The sequence below is a fragment of the Prionailurus bengalensis genome, chromosome E2 (genome assembly GCF_016509475.1).
Source record: "Prionailurus bengalensis isolate Pbe53 chromosome E2, Fcat_Pben_1.1_paternal_pri, whole genome shotgun sequence".
Lineage (NCBI taxonomy): Eukaryota > Metazoa > Chordata > Mammalia > Carnivora > Felidae > Prionailurus > Prionailurus bengalensis.
This window is the reverse complement of record NC_057352.1, coordinates 57,908,310-57,932,717: the sequence shown is the minus strand read 5'-3', so window position 1 is coordinate 57,932,717 and position 24,408 is coordinate 57,908,310. Positions and strand designations below refer to the sequence as shown.

The following is a 24,408-nucleotide window of genomic DNA, read 5'->3' as shown; positions in this document are numbered from 1 at the left end:
TGACCTGGCTGAAGTCGGACGCTTAACCGACTGCACCACCCAGGCGCCCCTAGATTTTCTTTTTTAAATCTTTCTCTTAGAGAGAGACACACACAGGGGAGGGGCAGACAGAGGGAGGCGCAGCATCCAAAGCAGGCTCCAGGCTCCGAGCTGTCCGCACAGGGCCTGACGCGGGGCTCGAACTCACGAACTGTGAGATCGTGACCTGAGCCGAAGTCGGAGGCTCAACCGACAGAGCCCCCGCAGGCGCCCCCGTACTCAGAGCTTTCCACTTGGAGCCAAGAGTTTAAAAATTTTTGTGGGCTGGAGAATTTTCCTACAAATGGGGCTGTTCACTTCCAGTTTTAATAAATAGTAATTAGGGGAGCCGCCTATGTCCTGTCTACTTGGGATTGTGGTTTTACTTGTGCCCTTCCCTGTGACCAGGTAGAGTCCCTGAATGAATTCCCTGTGTGTCTTCCTACATTTGCCGTACGGCGCCCTGTGAGTGTGGATGTTGAGTTGCCGTGTGCCCAGGCCCGTTGGATTTTCAGTGGTGAATGTATCTCGTTGAATTCCCTGCCCTGCCTTCCCTCATGCTTTTGGCCTCGATCTTAATCTTGCCTGCCGTTAATGATGTCACGCGGCTGTGTGTGTTGCTTGGAGTTTGCCTGGTATATTTTAGCTTGATTTTTCGGAGTCTTTTTTTTCTTATAAACTTTATTTTGACGTAACTGGAATCGACCTAGAGGCTGCAAAACTGGTGCTGAGAGTTCCTGGGCACTCCTCTCCCAGCTTCGCCTAATGAAAACATCTTCCCTCATCCGAGCACAGCCACCCAAGCAGGACGCTGGCATCCGCACGATATCAGCAACGACGCATAGACCTTATTCGAATGCCTCCAGTTTTTCCAAAGCCCCTGCTTTCAGGCACCCTCAAGGCTAGGGGCACAGTCTTCCAGATGGCAAAGTCTGCCCAAGCCTCCCGACACCCACTACGCGGTCCGAGGGCCCCCCAAGCCGCCCTCAGGTTGGACAGTTCGCTGAAGAGACAGAACTCACCGAAACCTGTTGGGCTGTTGGCCAGGCTTGTTACGGGGGAGGATACACATCAGCGCCAGCCGCGGGGTGGACCGGCAGTGTTCCAAGAACAGAGTTTCTGGTCATCCTCACTGAGCCCGACGGTGGTCTTGGGGACCCCTGCCATCGGTCCTGGGAAACTTGATCACGTGTAGAGATTGACGTGACCCTCGCTACAGTCAGGATCCAGAACTGTCCCATTTGCCTCCCAAACTCCTTCCTGCTCCCCCTCTTCCAGTCCCGCCCTCCTAACGCTGACCCCTGACAACCTGTCATCCACTCTGTCACCTTGTCACTTCGAGGATGTTAGGTAAATGGAACCTTACCATACGTCACCAGTAAGACAGGTTTCTGCTACTCGGCGTGATACCCAGGGGACCCACCCAGGATGCGACGTGGACGCTCCCGAGCCCTCCACTGTGGGGGGAGCCGCTCGTCAGCAGAAGGAGGTGTGGGTGGTTGTAAGATGCGGCTCTTCCGAGTGATGCTGCCGTGGGCACGAGAGTCTGTGCCTAGAGTGGCGAGGCTGGGTCACAGGCTAAGCGTGTGTTTGACCAGATGGGACGCCATCAGCCTGTTCTCCAGAGCGGCTGTGGTACCTCCCTGCCCTGTGACACATCCGGGCACCAGTTGTCCGACATCCTCGCCAGCCCTCAGTGTCCTGGGCGTGTTTTCAGCCATTCGGAGAGGTTTGTTTACTGCCTCTATGCCCTCTTAAGAGCTTGTGCCCTTTTTCTGTTTTGTTTTTTTTTTGTTAATTTTAAATTTTTTTTTTTTTAATTTTGGATCAGAGTCGATTGTTGGGTTTGTGATTTGAAAATACGTATTTTCCAGTCTTTTTTTTTTTTTTTTTTTTAATTCTCTCCACTAGTGACTTTCATGGGCAAAATGCTTTCACTTTTGGTGGAATCCAGTTATTTTTCCTGGATTAAAAAAACTTTTTTTTTTTTATTCAAGCCTCATTTACCATGTTAGGTTAGGTGCAGGTATACAACACAATGATTCAACAATTCTCTATATTTCTGGGAGTTCTTTAAGGTCTGTACCTAAATTTTTTTTTTTAATTCCAGTATAGTTGGATTGCAGAGTGATGTTAGTTGCAGGTGTACAAGACGGTGACTCAGCACTTCTGTACGTCACCCCGTGCGCCTCATGGTAAGTCCTTACCCATAATCCCCTTCACCTGTTCCACCCATTTCCCCGCCCTCCTCCCCACCTCCGGCGACATCAGTTTGTTCTCTGGAGTTAAGAGCCTGACTTTTGGTTTGTCTCTTTCGTTCTTCGTTCGTTTGGTTTTGACTGTACTTAGCCGCGAAATCATATGACACGTGTCTTTGGCTTATTTCAGTTAGCGTTATACTCTCTAGGCACCCGTGTTGCTGCAAATGGCAAGATTTCATTCTTTTTATGGCTGAGTACTCTTCCAGTGTGTGTGTGTACCCCACATCTTGATCTATTCATCGACCGAAGGACATTGGGGCTGATTCGTATCTCAGCTATTGTAAATAATGCTGCAGTAAACATAGGGTTGTATATATCTTTTTTTTTCTTAATGTTTTTTATTTTTTGAGACAGAGACAGAGAATGAGCAGGAGAGGGGCAGAGAGAGAGGGAGACACAGAATCCACAGCAGGTTCCAGGCTCTGAGCTGTCAGCACAGAGCCCGACGCGGGGCTCGAACTCACAGACTGTGAGATCATGACCTGAGCTGAAGTCGGACACTTAACCGACTGAGCCACCCAGGCACCCCTGTATATATCTTTTTGAATGAGCATTTTTGTTCTCTTTGCTTCCTCACAAAATTAAAAATAGAATTACTGTGTTATCCAGTAATTCCCCTACAGGGTATTTTCTCAAATTTTCTTACCTTTTAGGGGTGGTCTTGTGGGGTCATGTCTAAGAACTCTGCCTAACCCGGGATCCCAAGGATTCTTCTGCCCCGTTTTTCTGTTTTGGCCTGTGGCTCGTGTTGAGTTCATTTGTGTGGCGGGCGTGAGGTCTGAGTCGAGGGTGGCTTTTCTTGGCCGCAGATGTCTGTCCCCACACCATTAGCTGAAATCACCATCTTTTCTTCATTAACTTGCTTCTGGATTGGTGTCAGAAGTCGCAAGATTTCTTTTTTGGGGGATCGGTTTTAACTACATCCCTGTCCTCACACGTTCTAGGATTACTCGGGTTCCTGCCTTTTCAGTGCGAGTTAGTAGCTTGTGGTTTTCAAGGAACTGGTTCATTTCCTCTAACTTGTGAATTCACTGGAGGGGGCTCTCATGATAGACCACCTCCGTTCCTAACAGAGGTCATGTGTGTCTCCCTTTGGTAAACCTTTAGCAAGACTGGCGATCTTTTTTTTTTTTTTTAATTTTTTTTTTTTAACATTTATTTATTTTTGAGAGAGAGAGACAGAGCATCAACGGGGGAGGGGCAGAGAGAGAGGGAGACACAGAATCGGAAGCAGGCTCCAGGCTCCGGGCCATCAGCCCAGAGCCCGACGCGGGGCTCGAACTCACGGACCGCGAGATCGTGACCTGAGCCGAAGTCAGATGCTCAACCCACTGAGCCACCCAGGCGCCCCAGCAAGACTGGCGATCTTATTGGTATTTTCAAAGAACGAGCTTTTGATTTCTACCCGTGTCTTTGACTTCACTGATCTCTGCTCTTTCCTCTGTGTATTTTGGTGAATGTCCCTTTGCTGTTGATGGGTGGGTGTTTTACAAGTGGAAATCGAGCTAAGTCTTCTGTATTTTGATGAAAAGATGCGTGTAGTCTGACTTATTCGTTGGACTTGATGGTTCGTGTTGTGTCTTGTTTTTGTTTTGCTTTAGCCCTTGTTTATTTCATCTCTTAATTTGCAGTCTACCTCGGGCTATCGTGAACGGTAGAAATAGGGGTGAAGGGTACTTTCTGATGTCGTAGTCTAAGTATCGGTCGGCCATGGTGGGTCTTGGTTATTTTTTAAGGGGAAGCACGTTGCTTGGACGCGTCCTGACTCAGAGTCGAGCTGCGCACAGGCTTGTGCGCGGGGCAGGTTTTCGGCCTGTCTCTCTGAGGGGTCATCAAGGGTTGGCAGCTGCTGGGCAGGTACCATCCTTGTGCGAGTGGCCTCCCCCTCCAGGCAGCCCTCTCGATCGTGTTTCTGCGGGCCCGGCACATGCGCGTGTCCCCATTTAGCTGTGGGGTCACGTGTGGGGGCTTCAGAGGACGGTGCGACCCAAGCCGTAAACCCTACTTGCAAGGAATCGGAACTCTGCCTGGCAGCTGCAGGGGTCCACTCTGACCTCCCTCACCCTGGCCTGGCCCAGACGGCCGGCCTCACCGCCACTGTGGCTGGTGGGAGGGTTATTTTGTGGGTCAATTTCGCCCGGCCGTGGGGCCAAACAGTAGTCTAGATGTTCTCGTGAGCTCTGTTTCTCGGGGGGGGGGTGATTAACATTTGTATCGGTAAACTTTGAAGAGAGCGGGTTGCCTTCAGAGGGCGGGTGAGCCTCATCCAGTCCCTTAAAGGCTTAAGAGAAGGGCCCGGGATCCCGGAGGAGGAGGGGAGCCCGTCCCTGCCTGGAGCTGCCCGGGAGACCCCGCCTGCCCGAACACAGGGGACGGGCCAGCCCGACAGTCGCGTGAGTCGCTTTGTTAAAACCAGTCTCTATTCCCTCCCCCTCCTGTTGGTTGGGTTTCTCTGGAAAAGGCTAATAACTGGGGGGTGGGGGTAGGGTTACAGCCGTGGCCTCATTTCATGAAAGCTAGGGCTCCAAGGCTGGGTCTGCGTGGCCGGTTCCTGCCCCCTGTGGGCTCTGCATTTTGGAGCTGGGCGGGCAGGCGTGTTGTAAGACCGGCCCCGGGGGCTCACGCTCAGGGGGCTGGCAAGCACCCCAGTTCCAGAGGGAAAAGGCCAGGCCTTCGCTGAGGCCACCGGGGCGTGACTCTCTCTCGCCCCAGATGCGGTGGGTCGTGAACGAACGGCTGCATGGGGATCCCCCCCGGGGCCACCCGTAGGAAAACCACTTACCAGGCGCCTGCAGAGCCCTTAACAAAAGGGTACAAAGCCCCCCCCTTTACGGTCGGGGACACGAGGCCTCTTCCTCGTGCGGGGGCTGCTGTGGCACAAATACGTGGGCAGACGTGGTTAAGAAAAATCACTGTGATTTAATAAATAGCAAGGTGTTGCCGTGCGGTCTCCAGAGCTCAGCCGGAGAGGTTGGGGTGGACGCGGGCCCGGGCCCAGGCTTCCTGCCCGTTTCCCAAGAAGCAGATCAGGTGAGGGACCTACCGCACGGTGTCCTAAAAGCGTGCCTCGGGAGGGGGGCTGGGGGAGGGCCACAGTCACATAAAAATATAGATTATTGAGGGGTTGGACGCAGGCGGGGGCGGCTATGCATCTTCCTGGTGAACCTGGGCTTTCTCGGCTCTGGAACAGAACTTTTCGCATAGTTTGAGCAGCTCTGACAAAATGAACACGGATGAAGCCAGTGCGGTTAAAAGCAACAAGTCTGCAAAAAGGTGAAAAGAAAATGGGGGTCAGAGCGCACGGTGCCACCCTGAGGCTCCCTTCCCTATGTCTCGGCTTTGGTCGCAGAGAGCCCAGAGGTGAGGGGCGAGGACCAGGACTTCCCCTCCCGGGAGGGACGGATGTCCGTGCAGCTCCACAGGACCACCCTGTCCTTCCAGGGGGCTCAGGACTGGGGTGGGGGTGCGCTACCCCCTCCGGCAGTAACAGGACCCTCCCCCATCCATCCTGAGGGCAGACACTCCCCACCCCGGCCTCGTGCTCCGAGCAGTCGTGTCCAGCACCTCAGACCCGACCTTGTCATGACCTGTGGCCATGACCTACGCCGGCCTCCCCACCTGCTGGCTCCCACCACGTACGTGGCTCGGGTCACTGCTGTTGCTCAGGTACCCTCCTCCCCCCACCCCTCCCCTCCTCGCACTTGTGTGCTCTGTTAGCTTCAGGCAAAGGTGGCCGGTCACCCCAGGCAGCTCACAAAGAAAAGGCTGGAATCGTGTCCGCCTGGGCGGGGAGGCAGGGGAGCGCCAGGATTCCACCCCGGGTCAGGTGCGCTCGGGGCCCTGGACGGCCGCGGTCATTGAATCATGTTGTGTTTAGCCCGAGCTGCTGGGTGGCCCGCTCCCTGTCTTGGGGTCAGCGGGTGCCCAAGACCCACGAGCCCCCTGCCAGCGGGGGCAGAATGAGCCGGGGCTGTCACCCGCCATGGCGCAGCCCCCGAGCCTTGCTGCGTCGCTCTGAGCCGCCAGCCCTGGGACAGGGGGGCCGGGAGGCCGTGTCCCCTTCTGCCCTCGGTGGCCCTCCCGGTGGAGATGCTTCATCCTCTGCTTCCCCGTGTACTCCATGACCTCATCACATCGCCCTCCCACCCCGTGCGGCCGGCCGGGCACACGCAGGGACTTCGCACCTGGAACACCACATGTCGGCGCCCAGGCACCGGCCTCGGCTGACCCCTCACGTCCCCGGCCACTCACCGAGGGCACCCAGGTTCTCCGTCTGGAAGATCTTCTGCAGGGGTGGGATGTAAATCACGGCCAGCTGGCCCAGAATGGAGCCCAGCACCGAGTACAGGAACATGGGGTTCCGCAGAAAGCCGATCTCAAGTATCAGCTTGGTCTGTGGGAGAAGGGCACGTGTCAGCCGGGTCACAAGCCGCGGCTCAGACGGCGATGCTTACAGAGGCCTACTCGGGCCGCGGCCGCACCATTCGTCCCCGAGAGCGCGACTGGGTCCCGCCAGGAAGGGAGGGGAGGGCAGCCCAGGGCTCACCTGAGAGCGGCAGGTCAAGGCGTTGAAGAGATCGAAGAACACAAAGCAGGTGAAGGTCATGGTCGTGGTACGCGGGGTGCTCGCCTTGTCTGCGGGGATCTGGAACACAGAGGAGCGCAGGGTGGGCGGGCCCCGGGAAGGGGGGTGCTTCTCGTGATGATGAGCACGGAGGGAGCAGGAACTCGAGGGGCCTGGACCGCCCAGCAGAGAGCAGCTCTGCTAGGAACTGACCACGACCGCCCCCTGGGCGGGAGTAAGGGGGGTGTCTCATGACCACCCCCCACCCCCCCCCCCCTTCCGAGCTGAAACCCTGCACAGGTAAAGGGAGCGTCCCTTCCTGCAGCAGGTGACATTGCCTCCTGGGACAGGACAGGGCTATAGCTGCATCCACTGAGTGTCACGGACAGAGGACACACACCCTCCCTGGTGCTGCTGTAGGGACCTGAGGCAGGTCTCCTCCCGGGCCTGGCCTGGAGCCAAGGTGAGAACTTTCTCTGCCTGAGGGGAGGCGGGTCCTTCCTGCCCAAGCTTGTCACTGTCCCAGGGTTCCCCGCAGATGCCCTGGCCGGGGTGGCGTGAGTTGGAGCTTGACTCCAGAGCCCCTGGGGGGCCCCCCACACTGAGGCCCACCGTGCTGGCACAGGAGGGCCTGGGTCCCCTTCCCGCAGGTGGAGCACAGGCTGGACACGGGCGGCCACACCACCTTCCCGGGCAGGTGAGAACTGGGGAAAACGCAAGGCCCCTCCTCTGGGGGGCGGGGGGGGGGCTGGAGAAAAACAGAATCTGCGGTGGTCCCGTGTCCTGCCCCCACTTGCCTGGGTCTCCACCGAGAGCACTGCGTGTCAGCACGGGGGCCCCTGGAGCCACCGAAAGGAGGCCCCTAAGCTCCCTCAAATAATCACCTCCAGGGAATACGACGGACTTCCTTCTAATAGATTGCAAATTGTTTCCTGGTGACCATAGAAAGCGGCAGGGGCATCGGGTCCCTTTTAGAACAAAATGATTTCTTTTCCCTGCCGGGGGGGCTTCCTATCCTTCCGCCTTGTCCCCACCTCTGCAAAGTCAGCTCCTGGTCCCCCGCCCCCCCCTCAGGGACAGCCCCCTGTATGTGCACCTGTCTCCCCAGTCAGAGCCGGAGCCCCACGAGCCCCGGCGGGGACCATCCCCGGTGCTTGGTGCACAGCCGCTAGGCTCCCACCACAGGGGCTTAGCGAATACAGGCCGAGCCAGTGAGAACTTGCCCCACCTCTTTCCAGAAGATAAAGAGGGTCCCGCTGATGATGACAGCAGCCGACAGGAGGATTTTCAGGATCAGGGCTTTGCCGAGAATCGTGTCCTTGACGTTCCGCGGTGGCTGTCGGAGGGCGTCTTTGTCAACCGGCTCTACCCCCAAGCTGCTCGGAACAAGACAGGGGAACCTTGACATAAACCACGAGGACACTTAAAGTGCTGAAGCTGTACAGGCTCTCAGGTCAGCCCCGAAGACACAGCAAAGAGGGGGCTTTGGCCAAGTGCCCCCAGGTCGTCGGCAGGAGCTCGGTCTGGTCCCACTCTTAGGGGGACTTCTCCGTCCTTGCTGGAAGCCCGCCCCTCACATCCTCTGCCCTCGCCCTAACTCCTTCCAGGGTCCCCACCCCCCACCCCACCGGCCTGGGCCCCAGGGGCAGCCACACACCCGTCCCTGAGCACGGCGGAGGAAAACCACCCCCCGGCCGACCACACCACCGTCCTGGAGCCACTCTGGGTCACCCCTCATGATCGCACAGCTTCCATCACAAGCGGACGCCCAGCAGCCTGGAGAAACGGGGTCCAGACGCCGCCCCCCAGGGACCCGCCTTCGGCCGACTGCGCAACAGCGGGACTGGGGCTAGACCAGCAGAAGACGGGACGCGGGGCACCGAGGAGGAAGCCGGCTGCAGAGACGGCTGCGGCCAGCTTGCCTCCTGGCCCTGTTCCCAGCGTGTGAAGAGGGACCTCCCCCTGGGCCCGGAGGGACAAAGTGGGACTCCTGCCCTCAGCGGTGACAACTGTGATAATTCATGGTGACATATATGTATCACATTTATATCACACACACATATATAATGAACAACAGCATGTACTGTGTGCTCGAACCCAGTGCCTCGCTTGCTCCTGGACGTCTGGCTCCCCGACTCCGAAGGTGGTTCTTCCTCCTGCCCGTTCAGCTACCCTCACCCTCCCTTCTCACCCATCCACCCAGCAACTAACTCGCCGACCACCTACTGTGTGCCCAGCACCGTCCCGGGAAATGCTACGAGGACCAGAAACCTTGCCGTAGGGGAAACGGGTCATAATCAGATAAACGAGGACATACGTATTTTCTCCTCTAGGGACAAAGAAAGCAGGGTAAGGAGGGAGAGCCCGGGGGCTGCTGTTAGAGCGATCACGGAGGACATCTCCCAAGTGGGGACGTGAAGAGAGGGACTGAGGCGTGGAGTCACCCAGGGAGCACATCCCCCACTCGGCCGCCGGCCCCGGCTGCCCGTGCAGGTGCTTCCTCCCATGCCCAGGGCATCCCGCTGGCTGTCTTCCCCACAGTGTGCCACACTCCGGCTTTGCAGGACTCCCGGGGACGGCATCCTGTACTCGGTGCAAGGGACCCGAGGCGGCGGAGCCTCGCGGACAGCCCGGCGCCTCACCTCTGCGCCGGTGGCCCGTCCATGATGATGTTGATCCACAGGATCTGCATGGCGTTGAGCGGGCTGGGCAGGTCGCACACGGTGGACAGAGCGATGAGGCTCAGGGCCGAGATGCTCCTGCGGGGCACACACCGGGCACCGTCGATGGCTGCACGCCGGACGCACGCGCAGCCCGACGGCCCTCGGAGACGCCGGCCTTGACTTACGTGCTCAGCTGAAACCGCACGAAGTTTTTGATGTTATGAAAAATCCCCTTGCCTTCCTCCACCGCGTTCCTGCAAGAGGACAGAGCGTTTTTCGCAGAGGGCCCTCTGGGAGTGTCCGGGCACCTCCGGCAGCCGTGGGAGGGAGCGACGGTGTCACCGGAGGTGGCCTCGCACGCAGGCGCCCCTTCCCCTTCCCCCCGCTGGCGGCTCCAGGACAGAGAGGTACAGGAGGACGGTGGCCTGGCCAGCACCACCCGCCGCGGGGGCCCGGACCGCAGGCCATGATCACCCTCTGTACGAAGACCATAGATCATTCTCCCGCCTGAGCCCAGGGACCCCGCCCTCACCCGGGACTTGGGAAGCACTGACTGCAACCCAGAGATGCATCTGGACGACAGGCACAGCAAGACCGATCAAACCTGCTAATTCGCCCCAGGGGGGTGGCACGGGGGGGGGGAGAGAATTAGGAGGCTGAAAAACATCCTCGGTATGTTCAGAAAACCGTAAAAGTCCTTTAAAAACCTTGATCTTGAGTCATGAATGCAGAAAATTGCCTAACCCTTTTTTTTTTTTTTTTGCAAAAGAACTAACATTACAGAGTTATTTATCAACTGCATCTCAGGACTTTTTTTTTTTTTTTTTAACTGAGGGGGAAGGGGGCTAAGGAGTCAATCCATTTACAAAGACAAGCCTCCTCTGTAAAGTCAAAAATCGCACCCAACTTCAGTGTTTGCTCATTCAGAGTTCTGATAGCAGGCTTAAGAAAACTTCCGTGCCACCCCCAATTATTACAAGGGATTTATGAATAAAGTCTCGATTACAACGAATTAAAATCAGAGCTAGAGGGAAGGCAAGCTTGTTAAGAAAGAGAAAAGGGAAACAAGAAACCAGGTGTTTTGCAATCTCGGGAGCTTGCGATCACACGAGGGCCAACAATTAGACGCTCCTGCCCCGTTGCTCGTCGCTTTCAGCGCATGAAACATACGCATCCGCACATGCTCACTCTTAGCGTTTTTCACCTAACCCCACAATGTGAGCATTTCTCCGTCTTTAAAACGTTCCCCAAAACGTGATGTTTCGTGGCTTCGTGGCACTCCCGCCCTTGCTGTCGGCAGTTAGGGTGGCCTAGGATTTCCCCACAGACGGTGCTGCGGCCGACCCACCGGAGCCCGCCTCCATCTGTGCACCTGACCCCGGCTCGCCCGTCGGATGCACCCTCAGGCCGTGAGGGGGGCATGTCCCGAGGGGGGGCAGCGGGTCACCGCGGGCATTTCTGCCGCTGAAAACCAGCCATGGAGCCACTCACATGATGGCCGAGAAGTCATCATCCACCAGGATCACGTTGGCAGCCTCTTTGCTGACATCTGTCCCCGTCTGCCCCATGGCGATCCCGATGTCCGCAGACTTCAGGGCGACCGCGTCGTTCACCCCGTCCCCCGTCATGGCCACGACTGCCCCCGACTCCTGCAAAGCCTTTGGAAAGAGGAGGTGAGTGAAGGCTCATTCGTGTTCTCCACTAACAAACAAAAGTCCACAACTTACCCCTGAAACCACGCAGTGCCCCATGGGATTAAGTAAGTCTTAGGAATGACTTGCATGGAGGTTTCCTCCCTAGAACTAAAGCCCCCCAAACAGCACGAAGAATAAAACAGCACAGAGCTAAAGAACACCTTTTCTTTCTCTCTTTTTAAAAATTTATTTGGAGAGAGGGGCACCTGGGTGGCTCAGTCGGTTAAGCATCCGACTTCAGCTCAGGTCACGATCTCGCGGTCCCTGAGTTCGAGCCCCGCGTTGGGCTCTGGGCTGACGGCTCAGAGCCTGGAGCCTGTTTCCGATTCTGCGTCTCCCTCTCTCTCTGCCCCTCCCCCATTCATGTTCTGTCTCTCTCTGTCTCAAAAATAAACGTTAAAAAAATTTTTTTTAAATAAAAATAAAAATAAAAATAGAAAAATTTAGAGAGTGAGAGTGCATGCGTGCAAGCAAGGGAGGGGCAGAGAGAGAGGGAGACGGAGGATCCAAAGCGGGCTCTGTGCTGACGGCAGACAGCCCCATGTGGGGCTCGACCTCCTGAACCGTGAGATTACGACCTAAGCTGAAGCTGGATGCTTAAGCGACCGAGCTGCCCAGGCGCCCCAAGAGCTCATTTTCAAAGCGCTTCCGGGGAGGAGACCCAGCGCACCAGCAGCGCCCTCCCCCGGGCACAGGCAGAAAATCACATCCAGTCTCCACCGGGCACCCGCCATGTGCCAGGTGCTGCTCCAAGAGCCGCACGGCCCGGCCTCCTGGAATCCTCTCACCAGCCTTGTGAGTTGGCTGACGTCATCCATACAACCCGGTTTACAGACTGGGAAACTGAGGCCTGGAGTTCGGTAACAAGAATAATGCCAGGGCGCTCGACTAACAGAGACTGCCTGCTTTTTAGTTTGCCCTCCGCACCACCCAATTCCTGCTCCTGCTTTTGCTGTACGTGGCCAAGGACAGCCCGTGCTCCCCTCCCCGGGGGCTGGGCAAAGGCCCCGCCTGGTGCAGCCGTCCCGGGCCTAGAGAAAGAAGCACGGCTTGAGGACGGCCGACGCTCCTGCCAGCTTGGGCCCAGGACCTCCCCCCGGGGGCAGAGCCACCGCCCTGGACTGGCCCCAACGGACGCATGAGGCACACAGCTTACCTTTATGATTTTGAGCTTGTGCTTTGGGCTGGTCCTGAAGAAGACAGAAACCTGGACGCAGAGGCGGAGAAGAGTCCGTGAACTTGGGGCTGAAACTCCCCCCCCCCCGCCCTGCCCCGCCGAGCCCCCTGGGAGGACCCCACCTTCCCGACACAGCCAGCCAGCTCGTCCTGCCCCGTGCTCTCCACCTCCTCCCCGGACATGGCTTTCAGCTTCCCGTTGCACAGGCCAATAGTCCTTCCTGCGAGGTGCAGAGAGCCTGCTCTGAGGGCCCGCTCCCGCCCCTCACTGCCCCTGCCTGACATCAGGCCCCGCCTGGGCCGCAGACCACGAGCACAGCAGAGCCGCGACGGCGACCCCCCCACCGAGCACCTGCTACGCGACACGATCCCAATTCCATCCACAGAACTAAGGCCTTATTGTCCCTGCTTTAACGATCAGGAAACGGAGGGGAGTGACCTCCCCCAGGTCCCAGAGTTGCCGAGCGGCGATGCTGGGACCTGACGTGGTTTTGTCTGATTCTAGAGTCTGATTTTTTCACAGCGCCGGGTGCCTTGCGACAGAGCAGGGAGAACCAATCACGTGAATAAGAAGAACGAGAAGTGGGGAGGGGGGGTGGCCGGCCCCCCGTGGGAGAAGAGCCTGAAGGCCAGGGTGGTTCAGTGACCCGCCCGGGGCACCCAGAACCAGACCAGAACCCGGACACGGGCAGATGCTGTCTGGGAAGAGGCGGTGAGGTCACGGTTGAGAGCCGTGGCCGGCTCTGCCCCCTTCGGGGCACCTGCCGACACTTTAGAGACAGCCGTCTCTGTCGGGGGAAGCGCCGGCCCGGCCCGTGAACCTCAGGGTCTCTGCGAGCTCACAGCAGGTGGGTGGGGGCGGGTTAACCCACAGGAGCGGCCCCGCGGGAGGGGACCCCTCCCTGCCCGGCGCCCACTGCGCCCCACTCACCTATAGCAGAGGCGGTCTCCAGAGCATCTCCCGTTATCATCGTCACGGACACGCCCGACTGGTGGAGAACCTGCACCGCTTCCTTCACGCCGGCCCTCGGAGGGTCGATGATTCCAACGAGACCCAGAAAAGTCAGCCTCCCCAGCTCGGGTCCGGAAGCCAGGGCCAGCACTGAGGAGACACCGAGAGCCATGGGAGGTCCCCCGCGGGCCCCAGGGGTGGGAGGACTCTGTCTGTGAGCTCGTCCCGGCCTTGACTCTGTTTCGGTGTGTGTACCATTGGTACAGGTGCCAGGGCTGCGGGTGCCAAGCCTCCCTTTCCCCAAGCTCCCCTCCCCACCCTGCCAGGCTCTGTCTCAGCCTCGCCTCGCCTCGCCCCCTTAGCAGCAAGCTGCTAGCAATTTACAATGTCTGTTTCCCGCAGGGAAATCCCAAGGCAACTGACACCCGGCCCCAGGCTTCTCACTTTCCCCGGAGGGAACCCACAGGTTCCAGAGCGCTTCTCTGAAAACGGACAGGCACTGTGGGAAACCCGAGTTTCCAGCTCATCGGGGAAGGCGGCGTCCCCGATGCAGGAGACTGGAAACGGCCGAGGAATGAAATGTCTGCCTTGATGCGAAAGAGCTTTGGGTTTTCCTGACCGTGGGCGACGAGCAGGACGACCAATCGGGAAAATCAGCGTTTCTGAAGCGCCTCAGTCACGCGTTGGGAAACCCACAGGTGCCGCGTCTGGACTAGCGGGTGTCACATGGTGGCAGAGGTGGGCCGGGGGCGGGGGGGGGGGGCCTCTCTGCCTTTCACGTGACCATTGACCCGGAAGGTCACTGCTGCACACTTAAAGCGCGGCGCTGGGGACGAGAGGTACCAACCCCGCAGGCCGAGCGACCCCATCCTCTTTTCCTCCTGCTGGCACAAGGCTGTCTGCTGGGGCGTCAGTGGCAGGGAGAGGCCTCCGTTGTTGTACGAGGTACAGTGATTAATCACCTCTTCGAAGGCCCCCTTCATGAAGTAAATGTCTTCCTGGTCCTTGGGAAAGAAGAAAAGGAAAACGGCTGTATTCCCTGGGTCGGCTCCTTGGAGAACTTTGATCCGCAGCCTCTCTGTGCATCAGGTGCCCTGTTAACGTCACCGCGAGCATCCCATACGTGTCATCAGCCACACCCCAGCCACTGTTAGGCCTTTATGTGCGTGACTGACTGCGGGACGTCTATTTCCACTGGAACTGTCGCCTCCCGAGGGCAGGTCCCCTTTCTGTTTTGTTCACCCCTGCACGGGGCTCATCGAGCCCCGAACCGTTCTCCTGTGTATTCGTTAAGCTCGGTCTCCTGCGGATGGTAAGCTCCACGCGGAAGGCGCCGTGACAGCCCGGGTCACACCGTCCCCGGCATTAGCACGGCGCCTGAAAGCTCACGGCGGGCGGGGGGGATGAGCTTGTGTGAACCGATACGGAAAGATGTCTGAGACATCGCTGAAAGGGGAGAGAGCAGATTGCAAACCCCACACACAGCACGACCTAGTTTCAAAACTACCACCCCGTACGTCGCTCTCTGCATGTTTAGGACCTCAAAGGTCCCATCCCAGACCGTGGAGGGGGGCTGCCTTGGGTCGGGAGACACGAAGGGCGGGATTATACGGTGCTTCCGTTTTTAAGTCACGTTTCTAGAATCTATTTCAGTGAGAATATATTACCAGGGTCTTTGGGGAGAAAAAAAAGAGGTGAAGGTGAGCGCAAGGGTGTTATCTGTGGGCGCGCACGTATGACGCGTGAGCTCGCCGTTCACACCATCTGGGGTGGGTGCTGGGATGCGCCTCCTGGTCCCCCGCAGGGCTGAAGGGCTGTCCCCACCTGGTGACGATCTGAGGCACTCATACGTGTAAAGAACTCAGCACCAGGATGTTAAGAAAGGACCTCCAAGTTAGCAAGAGGGTTTGCTGCTAACGGCGGGAGCCCACGTCAAAATTCCCCGCACGCACAGATGACTACCAGCTCCTGCTCCCGAGATTTCGGACTGAGGGGTTCCGGGTGGAGCCTGGGAATCTGCATTTTGTTTTAAATTCTATTTTCAATTTTTAAAAAATTGACATCCAGAGAAGCTGCATTTTTAACCGATTCCCCGGGGTATCCACTGGTCTGGGAAGCCCACCTTGAGAACCACCGTTTCGGACCAAAATCTCGGCAGGAGACGCCAAATGATCAAAGGTCTGAGTGCCATCAGCCGGACGGTCCTGTATTTGACCCTCCGTGGAAGCAGCTGGGAGCGCTCAGCTTTCCTCCTCGGCACCTGTGTTCTGCTTCCTTCAGGGTGCAGGGGAGAGGGTGGGAAGGGGCAGAGAAGAAAACTCACCGCAGTCTTGGGGCTGCATTTCACTGCCATCCACCTCTGCTCTGAGCTGAACGGGATCTCCTTTTTTCTCACGTAGGAATCTTTAACATCAGCTAAGCCCATCTAGGAAAAGCAAATGCCACGCTTCTCGTGAGTCATCCTGAGTCAGCCTCGCTGCAAAGCTCAGGCCGCCTCCGTTATTCATTCGTCAAACCATTTCCGGCAGGTAAGGAATCCCAGCGTTTAGCTCGCAGAGAAAGGCCATTTGCTTTCAAAAGTCCCACCCGGAAAAAAAAAAAAAAGTCTCATCTCTTGTTCCAGGGGCAGGGCCAGCTGGTCCTGGCGACGGCTTCTGGCCAAAACGTGCTCAGAAACAAAAGCCCGTGGGCTCCCCTCCAGGAGGAATGTTCCAGACTCAAAGAGGTAGCAGTTTCCCCCCAAAGAAGCCCCGCTTAGTGGGGTGGGTTGCTGTCACAGCCCGGGGTCCTTGCCAGGCCTGACATTCGCGGACCGTTCTCGGGCCAGTTACTCGACATCTCTGAGCCTCAGTTTCCCCAGCTGTATACCAGTCCCAACCCATGCATCCCACGCACCCCCCCACCCCCGCCTCAACAAGAGAAAATGGGTTCTGAGGAGGCAAAAATCTACTCCTTTATCCATACAGAACCCGGACAGAGAGTCTATCTGTGGGATTAAATCTCATGGGGACTGATCAGGAACAAAAGAAATGCCTGAAAAGGCTCTTCGGGAAGGTCTTGTGAATGACCCTGCATCCCTCCAAAAGACGCGTCGACGTCCTAACCCCTCAGTGTCTGCGAACGTGGTCTTGTTTGCAAACAGGGTCTCGGGGGGGTGGAACCAAGTTAAGATGAGGTCGTTCGCGTGGGTCCAGATCCGATAAGACGGGTGGTCCTTGGACGAAGGGGACAGGGCCACGTGAAGACGTGTCCGTGAGCCAAGGAGCATCTGGCATGACTGGTCACAGTTGGAGGGGAGGGGACCAGGGCGCTGCCCACACCTTCCTTTCAGACCTCCAGCTTCGGGAACCGTGACAGAGTAAATTCCTGCTGTTTCAGGCACCCAGGTGGCGGTCCTTTATTTCAGCCACTGCGGGGAAACTAGCCAGGGCGTGACAGTGGAGAAACGGTTCAGAACCACTGACCTCGACCCTGAGACGGGTTTGAGGACGGACATGATAAACACAGAGCGCCGAGCACCGAGCCTGCCACACGGTCACGGGAGGCACTTCATACATGTCAGCTGTCACCAGGCTCCCCTACTGGTTCCGGCCCACGGAAGAGTAAATCGTGACCCGTAAAGGAGAGGGGGTTCTGGAACATCCGTCCTCTCTGGGCTGCACGGGAGGCAGGCGGCGGGAGCAGGGGTGGAGACCCCACACCGGGGTTCTCTCCTGCTGGGACAGTCCGGCCACTGTCCCCGTCCCGGACGGCAGCCTGCGGTTGAACAGGGCCAGCTGGGGACCTCTCGGAAGAGGCAGTAAGGTCTAGTCGGTATGACTGTCATCCTGGAAAGAATTTTCTTCCCTGAGTGTAACAGTTTCTTAACATAGCTTGTTTAAAGTTAGAGGGACTTTCTGTTTTAAGTTTATTTATTTTGAGAGAGAGACAGACACAGAGACAGTAGGGGAGAGGCAGAGAGAGAGAGGGAGAGAGAGAGAATCCCAAGCAGGCCCTACACTGTCGGCACAGAGCCCGATGCGGGGCTCGAACTCGTGACCTGAGCCTAAATTAAAAGTCGGCCGCTTAACCCACTGAGCCAGTCAGGTGCCCTACTGTTATTTTTTTTTAATATTTATCTTTGAGAGAGAGAGAGGAAGACACTGCGTAAGCGGGGGAGGGACAGAGAGAGAGGGAGACACAGAATCCGAAGCGGGCCCCAGGCTCCGAGCTGTCAGCACAGAGCCCGACGCTGGGTTCGAACTCACAGACGGCGAGATCACGACCTGAGCCGAAGTCGGATGCTTAACCGACTGAGCCCCCCAGGCGCCCCTACAGGGACTTATTCAGAGGGTGACTCTTCTCCCCCTCCTCACCCCCACCCTTCCAGCACTGTCTGCCTGAACTTGGCAGAGATGGGTAGCTGGTTCTTGGGCTGGGGGAGGGACAGGGGAACAGACGGACGGAGAAGAACAGACGGACGGACGGAGAAGCCATCCTGGGGGCCTGGATGAGCGAGGGAAGGGAAGTAAACCTGAAGGGAGAGCCCGAGGCAGCTGTGGGAGGAAGGACAGAGGGCCCCCAGCACCAGAGGCAGCAGGAGGAAGGGGCAGAGGGGCTGAGGAGGAGGCGGGGGTCAGCTGGTGCAGGACAGGCACCCCGAGGTGGGCCTGGGTCCCTCTGGGGAGGGGTGTGATCAGACCTCCTGTTTGTGCCCAAGGCGGAGCAGGTACCCGGCCCGCCCACCGCCCACCCCTCAACACCCGGGGCAGCGGCTCCCCGCCTAGCTCTGGGCACAGAAGGGGGGCATTTCTGCAAAGTCACAGACTCAGGGTCTGACCACGGAGCCCTGCGATCCGTCAAATGCGCTAAAAGGAAGGGGTCTTCCTGCACGGGAGCTCGGGGGCCACCAGGTGGGTCTTTCCTCTGTCTCCCCAGCACCTCCGTGGGGTCTGAGCCACGGGATGCCCCAGGATTCTTGTGGGATGGTCGGGAAGGGTTAGAGGCCTGCAGAATGTTCCAGAAGCACACAGCAGCTCAGAGCCCATCTCGTCCACCAGCCGGCAACAGCCTAAGGATGTTCGGGGCCACTCTCTCCATTGTTACTAAGCTTCTCCACTCCTCATTTGCTCAGACAGGCGCCCGAATTCCGCCCCTCATCCAGCCCCCAGCGGAAGCCCTCCCGGTGTAGACCATCAAAGGGTCCCTACCTTCATTGCCAGGGCGATCAGGGCGCCTTCCGTGGGCTGTCCCATCACGGCGTTTTTTCTGATGATGGCGTTGTTGGCCACACAGCCTGCCTGAAAGGCGGGATTTTGGAAGATCTGCAGTTAACTCTTGGGAGCTGGCACCCCTCGGGGTCCTGGGCTCACTCAGGCATGTGAAAAAGCCACACGCTGCAGGCTTGACCCATTTGGGGGGGCGAGGGCCGGGGTGGGCGTGAGGGGCAAGACGTACTCTTTAAAATACATCCCAGTCCCCACTCTTCAAAATAAACACAGTGAACATTTACTGACTCTGCTGAACCCTGGCTGTCACAGGCCGGATGGTGGGGAGGCTGGGGTGTTAAGAGTGGCCCCTGATGGGTACGGGGTTCCTGCTTGGGGTGACAGTGTCCTGAAATTAGATGTGGCAGTGGCTGTACAACTCTGTGAAGGTGCTAAAACCACTGAACCGTATGCTGAATTTAAAGCAGGGAATTCTGGGATGCCTGGGTGGCTCAGTGGGTTGAGCGTCCGACTTCGGCTCAGGTCATGATCCCATGGCTTGTGAGTTCGAGCCCCAGCGTCGGGCTCTGTGCTGACAGCTCGGAGCCTGGAGCCTGCCTTGGATTCTGTGTTTCCTCTCTCTCTGCCCCTCCCCGACTTGTGCTCTGTCTCTCTCTGTCTCTCAAAAATAAATAAATGTAAAAAAAAATTTTTTTAAGGGGGGGAATTTTGTGGTACAGGCCCGTCACTCTCAATTTAAAAAGACAATGAAAATAATAGAAGCCAACACACGAAAAGCGTGTGGGGGTGAATCCCAGCTCCCTCCCTCCTGGGCACGCACATCACCTCTCTGAGCCCGTTTCTTAATCTGCGCACTGAGTTCGCAGGACGGGCCTCGGCCTCGAAGGGGTGCTGGGAGAGTTTAGTGGCACCAGTGAGGCGGGACCTTCACAGCTCACAACAAATTCTAGAAGACAGCGGCTCAGTTCACACCTCGGAGGGCACTGGGTGTGTGGGAGGCGTGAGTCTGGCTAATAGAACTCGTGTCGACAATTCAACAGGCTCATTGTCCGGCTCTGCAGGCACCTCTTTAACGCCTGTCCAGCAGGCAGGGAGGAGTAGGGAGGGCTCCAGCTCTCTCTTACTTCCGGTGTTCCCACCTATTTCTGGGCCCCTGTGACACCTGACCCCTGGCGGGGGCGGGGCAGGAGGCCCAATGGTCACCAACACCTGGTTGGTCCAGTAGCCGGGAGCCATCGATTGTTCCTCCCTTCTGAGAGAATAACCGTCAGCTCCTTTTAAATGTCCGTTTCCACCCGTGGGGCTTTGACACTCACCTCTACTAATTTTCCCACCGAGACATTGTTAAACTCCTTAACGACCTCCTTTGAGGGTAACAGACACACAGTCCCTTTGCCGTTATAGCCAACTCCGCTGACCTGCAGGGCAAAGCCACAGAGAGGATGTCACCACATGTAGTAATACACGCCCCCGGTTGTCCCCTCATCTCTTTTCTGGGAGACCCACCCCAAGGACGTAATCCTACCCACCCACGAGGCTGCAAGCCGGAGAATGGTCCCTGCAGACCGTGTGTTATTCAGAAAACCTCACTAAGTGCCATGCTTTCAAAACTTCTCTAAGCTTGGGGCGCCTGGGGGGGGGGGCTCAGTCGGTTGGGCATCCGACTTCGACTCAGGTCATGATCTGGCAGCTCGCGAGTTCGAGCCCCACTTCGGGCTTTCCGCTCCCTGTGCGGAACCCACTTCGGACCCTGCCTCCCTCTCTCGGTGCCCCTCCTCTGCTCCCGCGCTCTCTCAAAAATTAGAATTAAAAACAAAGAAATTGCCACAAGCTGATTCCATGGGCGATTCAGGAGCCGGGGAAAAGTATGGTTAAGAAAACAAAGTAATAGCACAGAAGAGAGCCCCTTAATCTGGAAGGTTTGGGGTTGTGGGGGGAGGAAGCAGGAAACAAAACTGCACGTTCCGGGAGCTTATAACTGTGCCAGAGGTACAGGAGGGAGACCAAAAAACCCAAAGGGCCCGTCACGATCAGTTTCTCACAGGGGATTATGGGTAACCGTGTTTTTAACTTCTACGTTACATAATGTGCTTATGACTGAAAGGTAATTGTGAAAGCATAAAGGTGGCTCCCTTAACTCGGGCACGTTCCTTGCTGCTGTGGGTGCCCGTGTTTGTTTCTTCCTTATTGCTTGCTAGAAGGTTCCGTGTGCTTTCTTCACGAAGAAAAGGGGCTGGCAGGGCAGACCTTCGGCTGGAACCGGGTAAATCGGCACGGGGCTCACCTCGGCGTGGAGCCCATCGGACGTTACCAGCTGGGTGACCGTCATTTCGTTGGCCGTCAGAGTCCCTGTCTTATCGGAGCAGATAACACTGCAGCAACCTGGCAGGAGAAAACCCCAGTTTATGGCAAAGAGGAATCGTCACCATCACCTCTCAGGCCGATGAAACACCCAGGCGGAACTCCCACCCATTCGATCCCGTTTGCAGGAATTCAGCCAGCGGAGTCCCTCACCTAACGTCTCCACGATCGGTAACTTCTTCACAATGACCCGCTTCTTGGCCATCCGCAGCACCCCCAGGACCAGCGTAACCGTGACGACGATGGGCAGGCCCTCCGGAATGGCGGCCACCGCCAGGCTGGACCAAAAGGCCAGATGGGTCACCTTTAACATGCACTTAAGGACGACACGAATCCCAACTGGGGTCGGCAACACTTTTACCCGGGGAAGTATGTCTCTGGTGTCCCCAACGTCCCGGTTCTAGTCTCTGTTCCCAGTCCCTTGATGCACCTGTCTCCTTCTTCAGCATCCACTGCTCTAAGCTCTCCTGTTGCGAAACCCTGTTCTTGGGGTGGGACCGTCCCTATCAGACATCCACACTTTAGTATAAATTAGTCTCTCGGTTGTTTTGCCTCTTTTAAACGCCTTTGCGTTTACATTGTTGCCATTTACTAAAGAGAAAAGTCTTTGGGTCCTAGGAGAAGAATTTCCAGAATTGGGCAAGAAGCGGGAAGTGGAATTTTTTGGTTCGGAGGGTCCGTCTGGGTCCTCCTCTGAATTTCACTTCTCATTGGTCTAGTTGTTTAGATACTTCTGATAAGAGAGCCAGACAAGGAAATTCAAGTTGAAGGAGGTAGAGTGACTCTGCTGTGCCTTTGCCTGTGGTAGCCTAGCTGTGTGGGTGTCTGCTCACTTACATTATTATCCTCCCAAGTCTTCCTCTACCATGTGACCACACCCCCCCCAGGCCATGGCTGATTGGATTAGAAGAGAACATGTGACTCAAGCTGAACCAATGAGCTTCTCTCTCTCAGGAACCTGAACCTGATGAAGCACCTAAGATCCCCTTCCTGTGGGCAGCGTGTCAACACGTGATAGGATGTTAGGAAGGGGCTCTTTCTGCTACAATTCGGTGGCAGGAACATCGTGGCAGACTGACTCTCCGTCCCACACTCTTGAGCGGGCGTGGCTGAGGCCAAGGGCTGGTGTGGGGTTTCCTGCTGATCTCAGGGGGGGGAGACTGAAGAGTTTCAGGGGGGCGGGCTCTGCACCAGGACATCAGCAAAGCACTGCAGGCATTCAGTAAATATTTGCTGGATGAATAAATAGGAATGAGTGAACACAGGCACACCTCGGAGGACCTCTGGTCAGTTCCGGGCCACGGCAATACAGCGAAAGCCAGTCAAGTGGACCTTTGGTTCCCGGTGCATAAAAAAGTCATGTTTACGCTGTACTGTAGTCTGTTTTTTTAAATGCTGATTATTTTTGAGGGAGAGAGACAGCAACAGGGGAGGGGCAGAGAGAGAGGGAGACACACAATCGGAAGCAGGCTCCAGGCCCCAAGCTGTCAGCACAGAGCCCGACGCGGGGCTCGAACCCACGGACCGCGAGATCGTGACCTGAGCCCAAGCCAAGAGTCGGACGCTTAACCGACTGAGCCCCCCAGGCGCCTCACTTGAAAGAGGCAGTCCGACCTCAGAGGAGTTAAAGTGGGAAAGACAGTGTGTCTGAAATCGAAGAAATACGGTACGCGAGCGGCGGCCTTTTCCCCAGAAACAATGGCGCATTCAGGGGCCGGTTGTATGAACCAAGATTACTGAATTTGGTCAAAGGACTGTGCCCAGTTTCTAGGGTGCCAGCAAGAAGGCTTCCTCGGTTTTATGGCACAAGCAGACGAGACTAGCTAAGCAAACATTTGCAGAGGGCGTACGATGGGGCCTCTCTCCCCCCCATATGGCGTGGGAAGGGCATTTTTGTATACAGTTGGATGCTTGCGTGATAAAAAAAAAAAAATTAATCCACAGACTAATAAAGATTGCCATGGACCAGGAAAAGCGAGTATACTTTGGGTCACCTTGAACGTCCCTCGAGGCAGAGGGAATTAAGAGAAAGTGTTTAAAACAGCGGCTCTTACGTTACTTCTCTCGAGAACCTCTTCCTTGCTGGCCACCCTGCTATTTCTGCCTTCTGATTCAGGGGTTTCGAGCGACTCACTCCGCTACAAACGGAAAAGCCTTCGTCGCTTCAAAGTCACAGGTGAAACGAACAGAGTAGATTGCCTCTGAGCGGCAAGTGAGACGTGGCTGTCGTGGGATAGGTCAGGTGGAAGGAACACGGAGACTGGGGACCAGAAATGACCAAGCAATGGCTCTGGGGAGGGCGGGCAGGGAAGGACACGGGGCCTCTCCTGTTACTGACTTGGAAATCTGTAAGTCTTCGGCTCACAGAACTTTCCACCGTGTAGAAGAGGGGAATGGCATGTGTCATTATTTGGGGGCGGTCCCTAAGCGTCACAGCTTTGGAGTGCTCTGGCTTTTCCAGGAGTCCCCCCAGGGCTCAGGCTTCTCCGTCCCTCGGCCACCACACCTGCCCTTGAAGGCTTAGTCACCTGAGCACTCTTATCAGGGGCTCACCCTTCTTCCCTGGCCCCGCCTCCTGCTGGAGCCCCGACTGGGTCACCACTTAGAGTTAGCAGTAGCACGCCGGGGGGCTGGTTAGGAACGCAGAGTCCCAGGCGCCCCCCCAGACCCACCGAGTCCGTGCACCTGTGACCCCAGGACACTCGTGTCCTCCGGCTACCGTTGGAAACCCCTACTCTTCAATGACCCATTCTTCCAGGAAGCCCGCCCTGACCTTGAACCCCACGTCCCACAGCGCAGCCAGCTGCCCACGCCCCCTGGCCCCCTCTTGGCTCAGCAAGCTGGGGTTCGCACCCCTGTCACCTCTCATCTCTATGTCAAGAATGGCCAACGCTTTGCCAAAAAAGATGGCTCGCCACGCGTGTGGGGAAAGATTCTGATGACGCTATTTAGAATCGGGAGGGAAAGGGGCCCCCAAAAAGCCCGGTGACACGTCCCCTAACCGACGCCCCTGGTGCTTCGGCTTAGGGAGCCCAGCCAGTCCCCTTGCTGTCCCCAGATGCGCATGGCTGGGTCCTCCCGGCGGAACCCCCTTCCCGCCTTCTCCCGCAGGCTCTTCCTCGACAGCCCTCAGAGGACGTTCCCGGGCCACCCTCCGGGGACATTCTTCCTACCTCCCTTGCACTCCCTCCGCAATGGTTTCCTCTGTGGCCTTGATCGTGAGTTGTGATTATTTTGTTACCGTTCACTTGACGTGTTTGCGCTTACTGTCCCCACCAGCCCGCAAACTCTGTGATCCGGCTCCCTCAGCCCTGGGTGGTGCGGATAAGTCATCAGCGGGCCCTCACGGAAGGGGCCGGGGAACGGCGAGGGAGGGGTGGCGCGCGGGAGCGATCCTGCCCTGCCCCAGAGGCGGTGGGGTCCCCAGCACGTGGGGCAGGCTGGCCTCCACTGCTCCCCCCAGGACACTGAGTTCAGGCCAACACGCTTGCCAGAGTCACAGAATCAGGGCG

General features: G+C 57.1%; 1 protein-coding gene and 2 long non-coding RNA genes across 3 annotated transcripts in view; 2 read left to right on the top strand and 1 right to left on the bottom strand.

Annotated features, from left to right (window-relative positions):
* Window positions 1-5,178: 5,178 nt before the first annotated feature.
* ATP2C2 (ATPase secretory pathway Ca2+ transporting 2) overlaps window positions 5,179-24,408 on the bottom strand; it is a 62,745-nt gene continuing 43,515 nt past the window's right edge. Inside the window, exons 12-27 of the mRNA XM_043599788.1 lie at window positions 21,050-21,174; window positions 20,820-20,917; window positions 19,852-19,953; window positions 18,518-18,607; window positions 15,652-15,753; window positions 14,176-14,332; window positions 13,308-13,478; window positions 12,500-12,597; window positions 12,357-12,407; window positions 10,998-11,164; window positions 9,692-9,760; window positions 9,486-9,602; window positions 8,072-8,219; window positions 6,826-6,924; window positions 6,531-6,672; window positions 5,179-5,542 (exon numbers count right to left, since the gene is read on the bottom strand). Coding sequence (XP_043455723.1) covers window positions 5,424-5,542; window positions 6,531-6,672; window positions 6,826-6,924; window positions 8,072-8,219; window positions 9,486-9,602; window positions 9,692-9,760; window positions 10,998-11,164; window positions 12,357-12,407; window positions 12,500-12,597; window positions 13,308-13,478; window positions 14,176-14,332; window positions 15,652-15,753; window positions 18,518-18,607; window positions 19,852-19,953; window positions 20,820-20,917; window positions 21,050-21,174 — 1,855 coding nt within the window. The 3' untranslated portion in view covers window positions 5,179-5,423. The remainder of the gene's footprint in view (window positions 5,543-6,530; window positions 6,673-6,825; window positions 6,925-8,071; window positions 8,220-9,485; window positions 9,603-9,691; window positions 9,761-10,997; window positions 11,165-12,356; window positions 12,408-12,499; window positions 12,598-13,307; window positions 13,479-14,175; window positions 14,333-15,651; window positions 15,754-18,517; window positions 18,608-19,851; window positions 19,954-20,819; window positions 20,918-21,049; window positions 21,175-24,408) is intronic.
* LOC122494547 lies at window positions 6,931-8,939 on the top strand. Its single transcript, XR_006300199.1, has 3 exons — window positions 6,931-7,306; window positions 7,494-7,540; window positions 8,082-8,939. It is a non-coding gene; the product is annotated as an uncharacterized LOC122494547 (long non-coding RNA).
* LOC122494546 lies at window positions 15,396-17,302 on the top strand. Its single transcript, XR_006300198.1, has 4 exons — window positions 15,396-15,506; window positions 15,728-15,856; window positions 15,952-16,053; window positions 16,295-17,302. It is a non-coding gene; the product is annotated as an uncharacterized LOC122494546 (long non-coding RNA).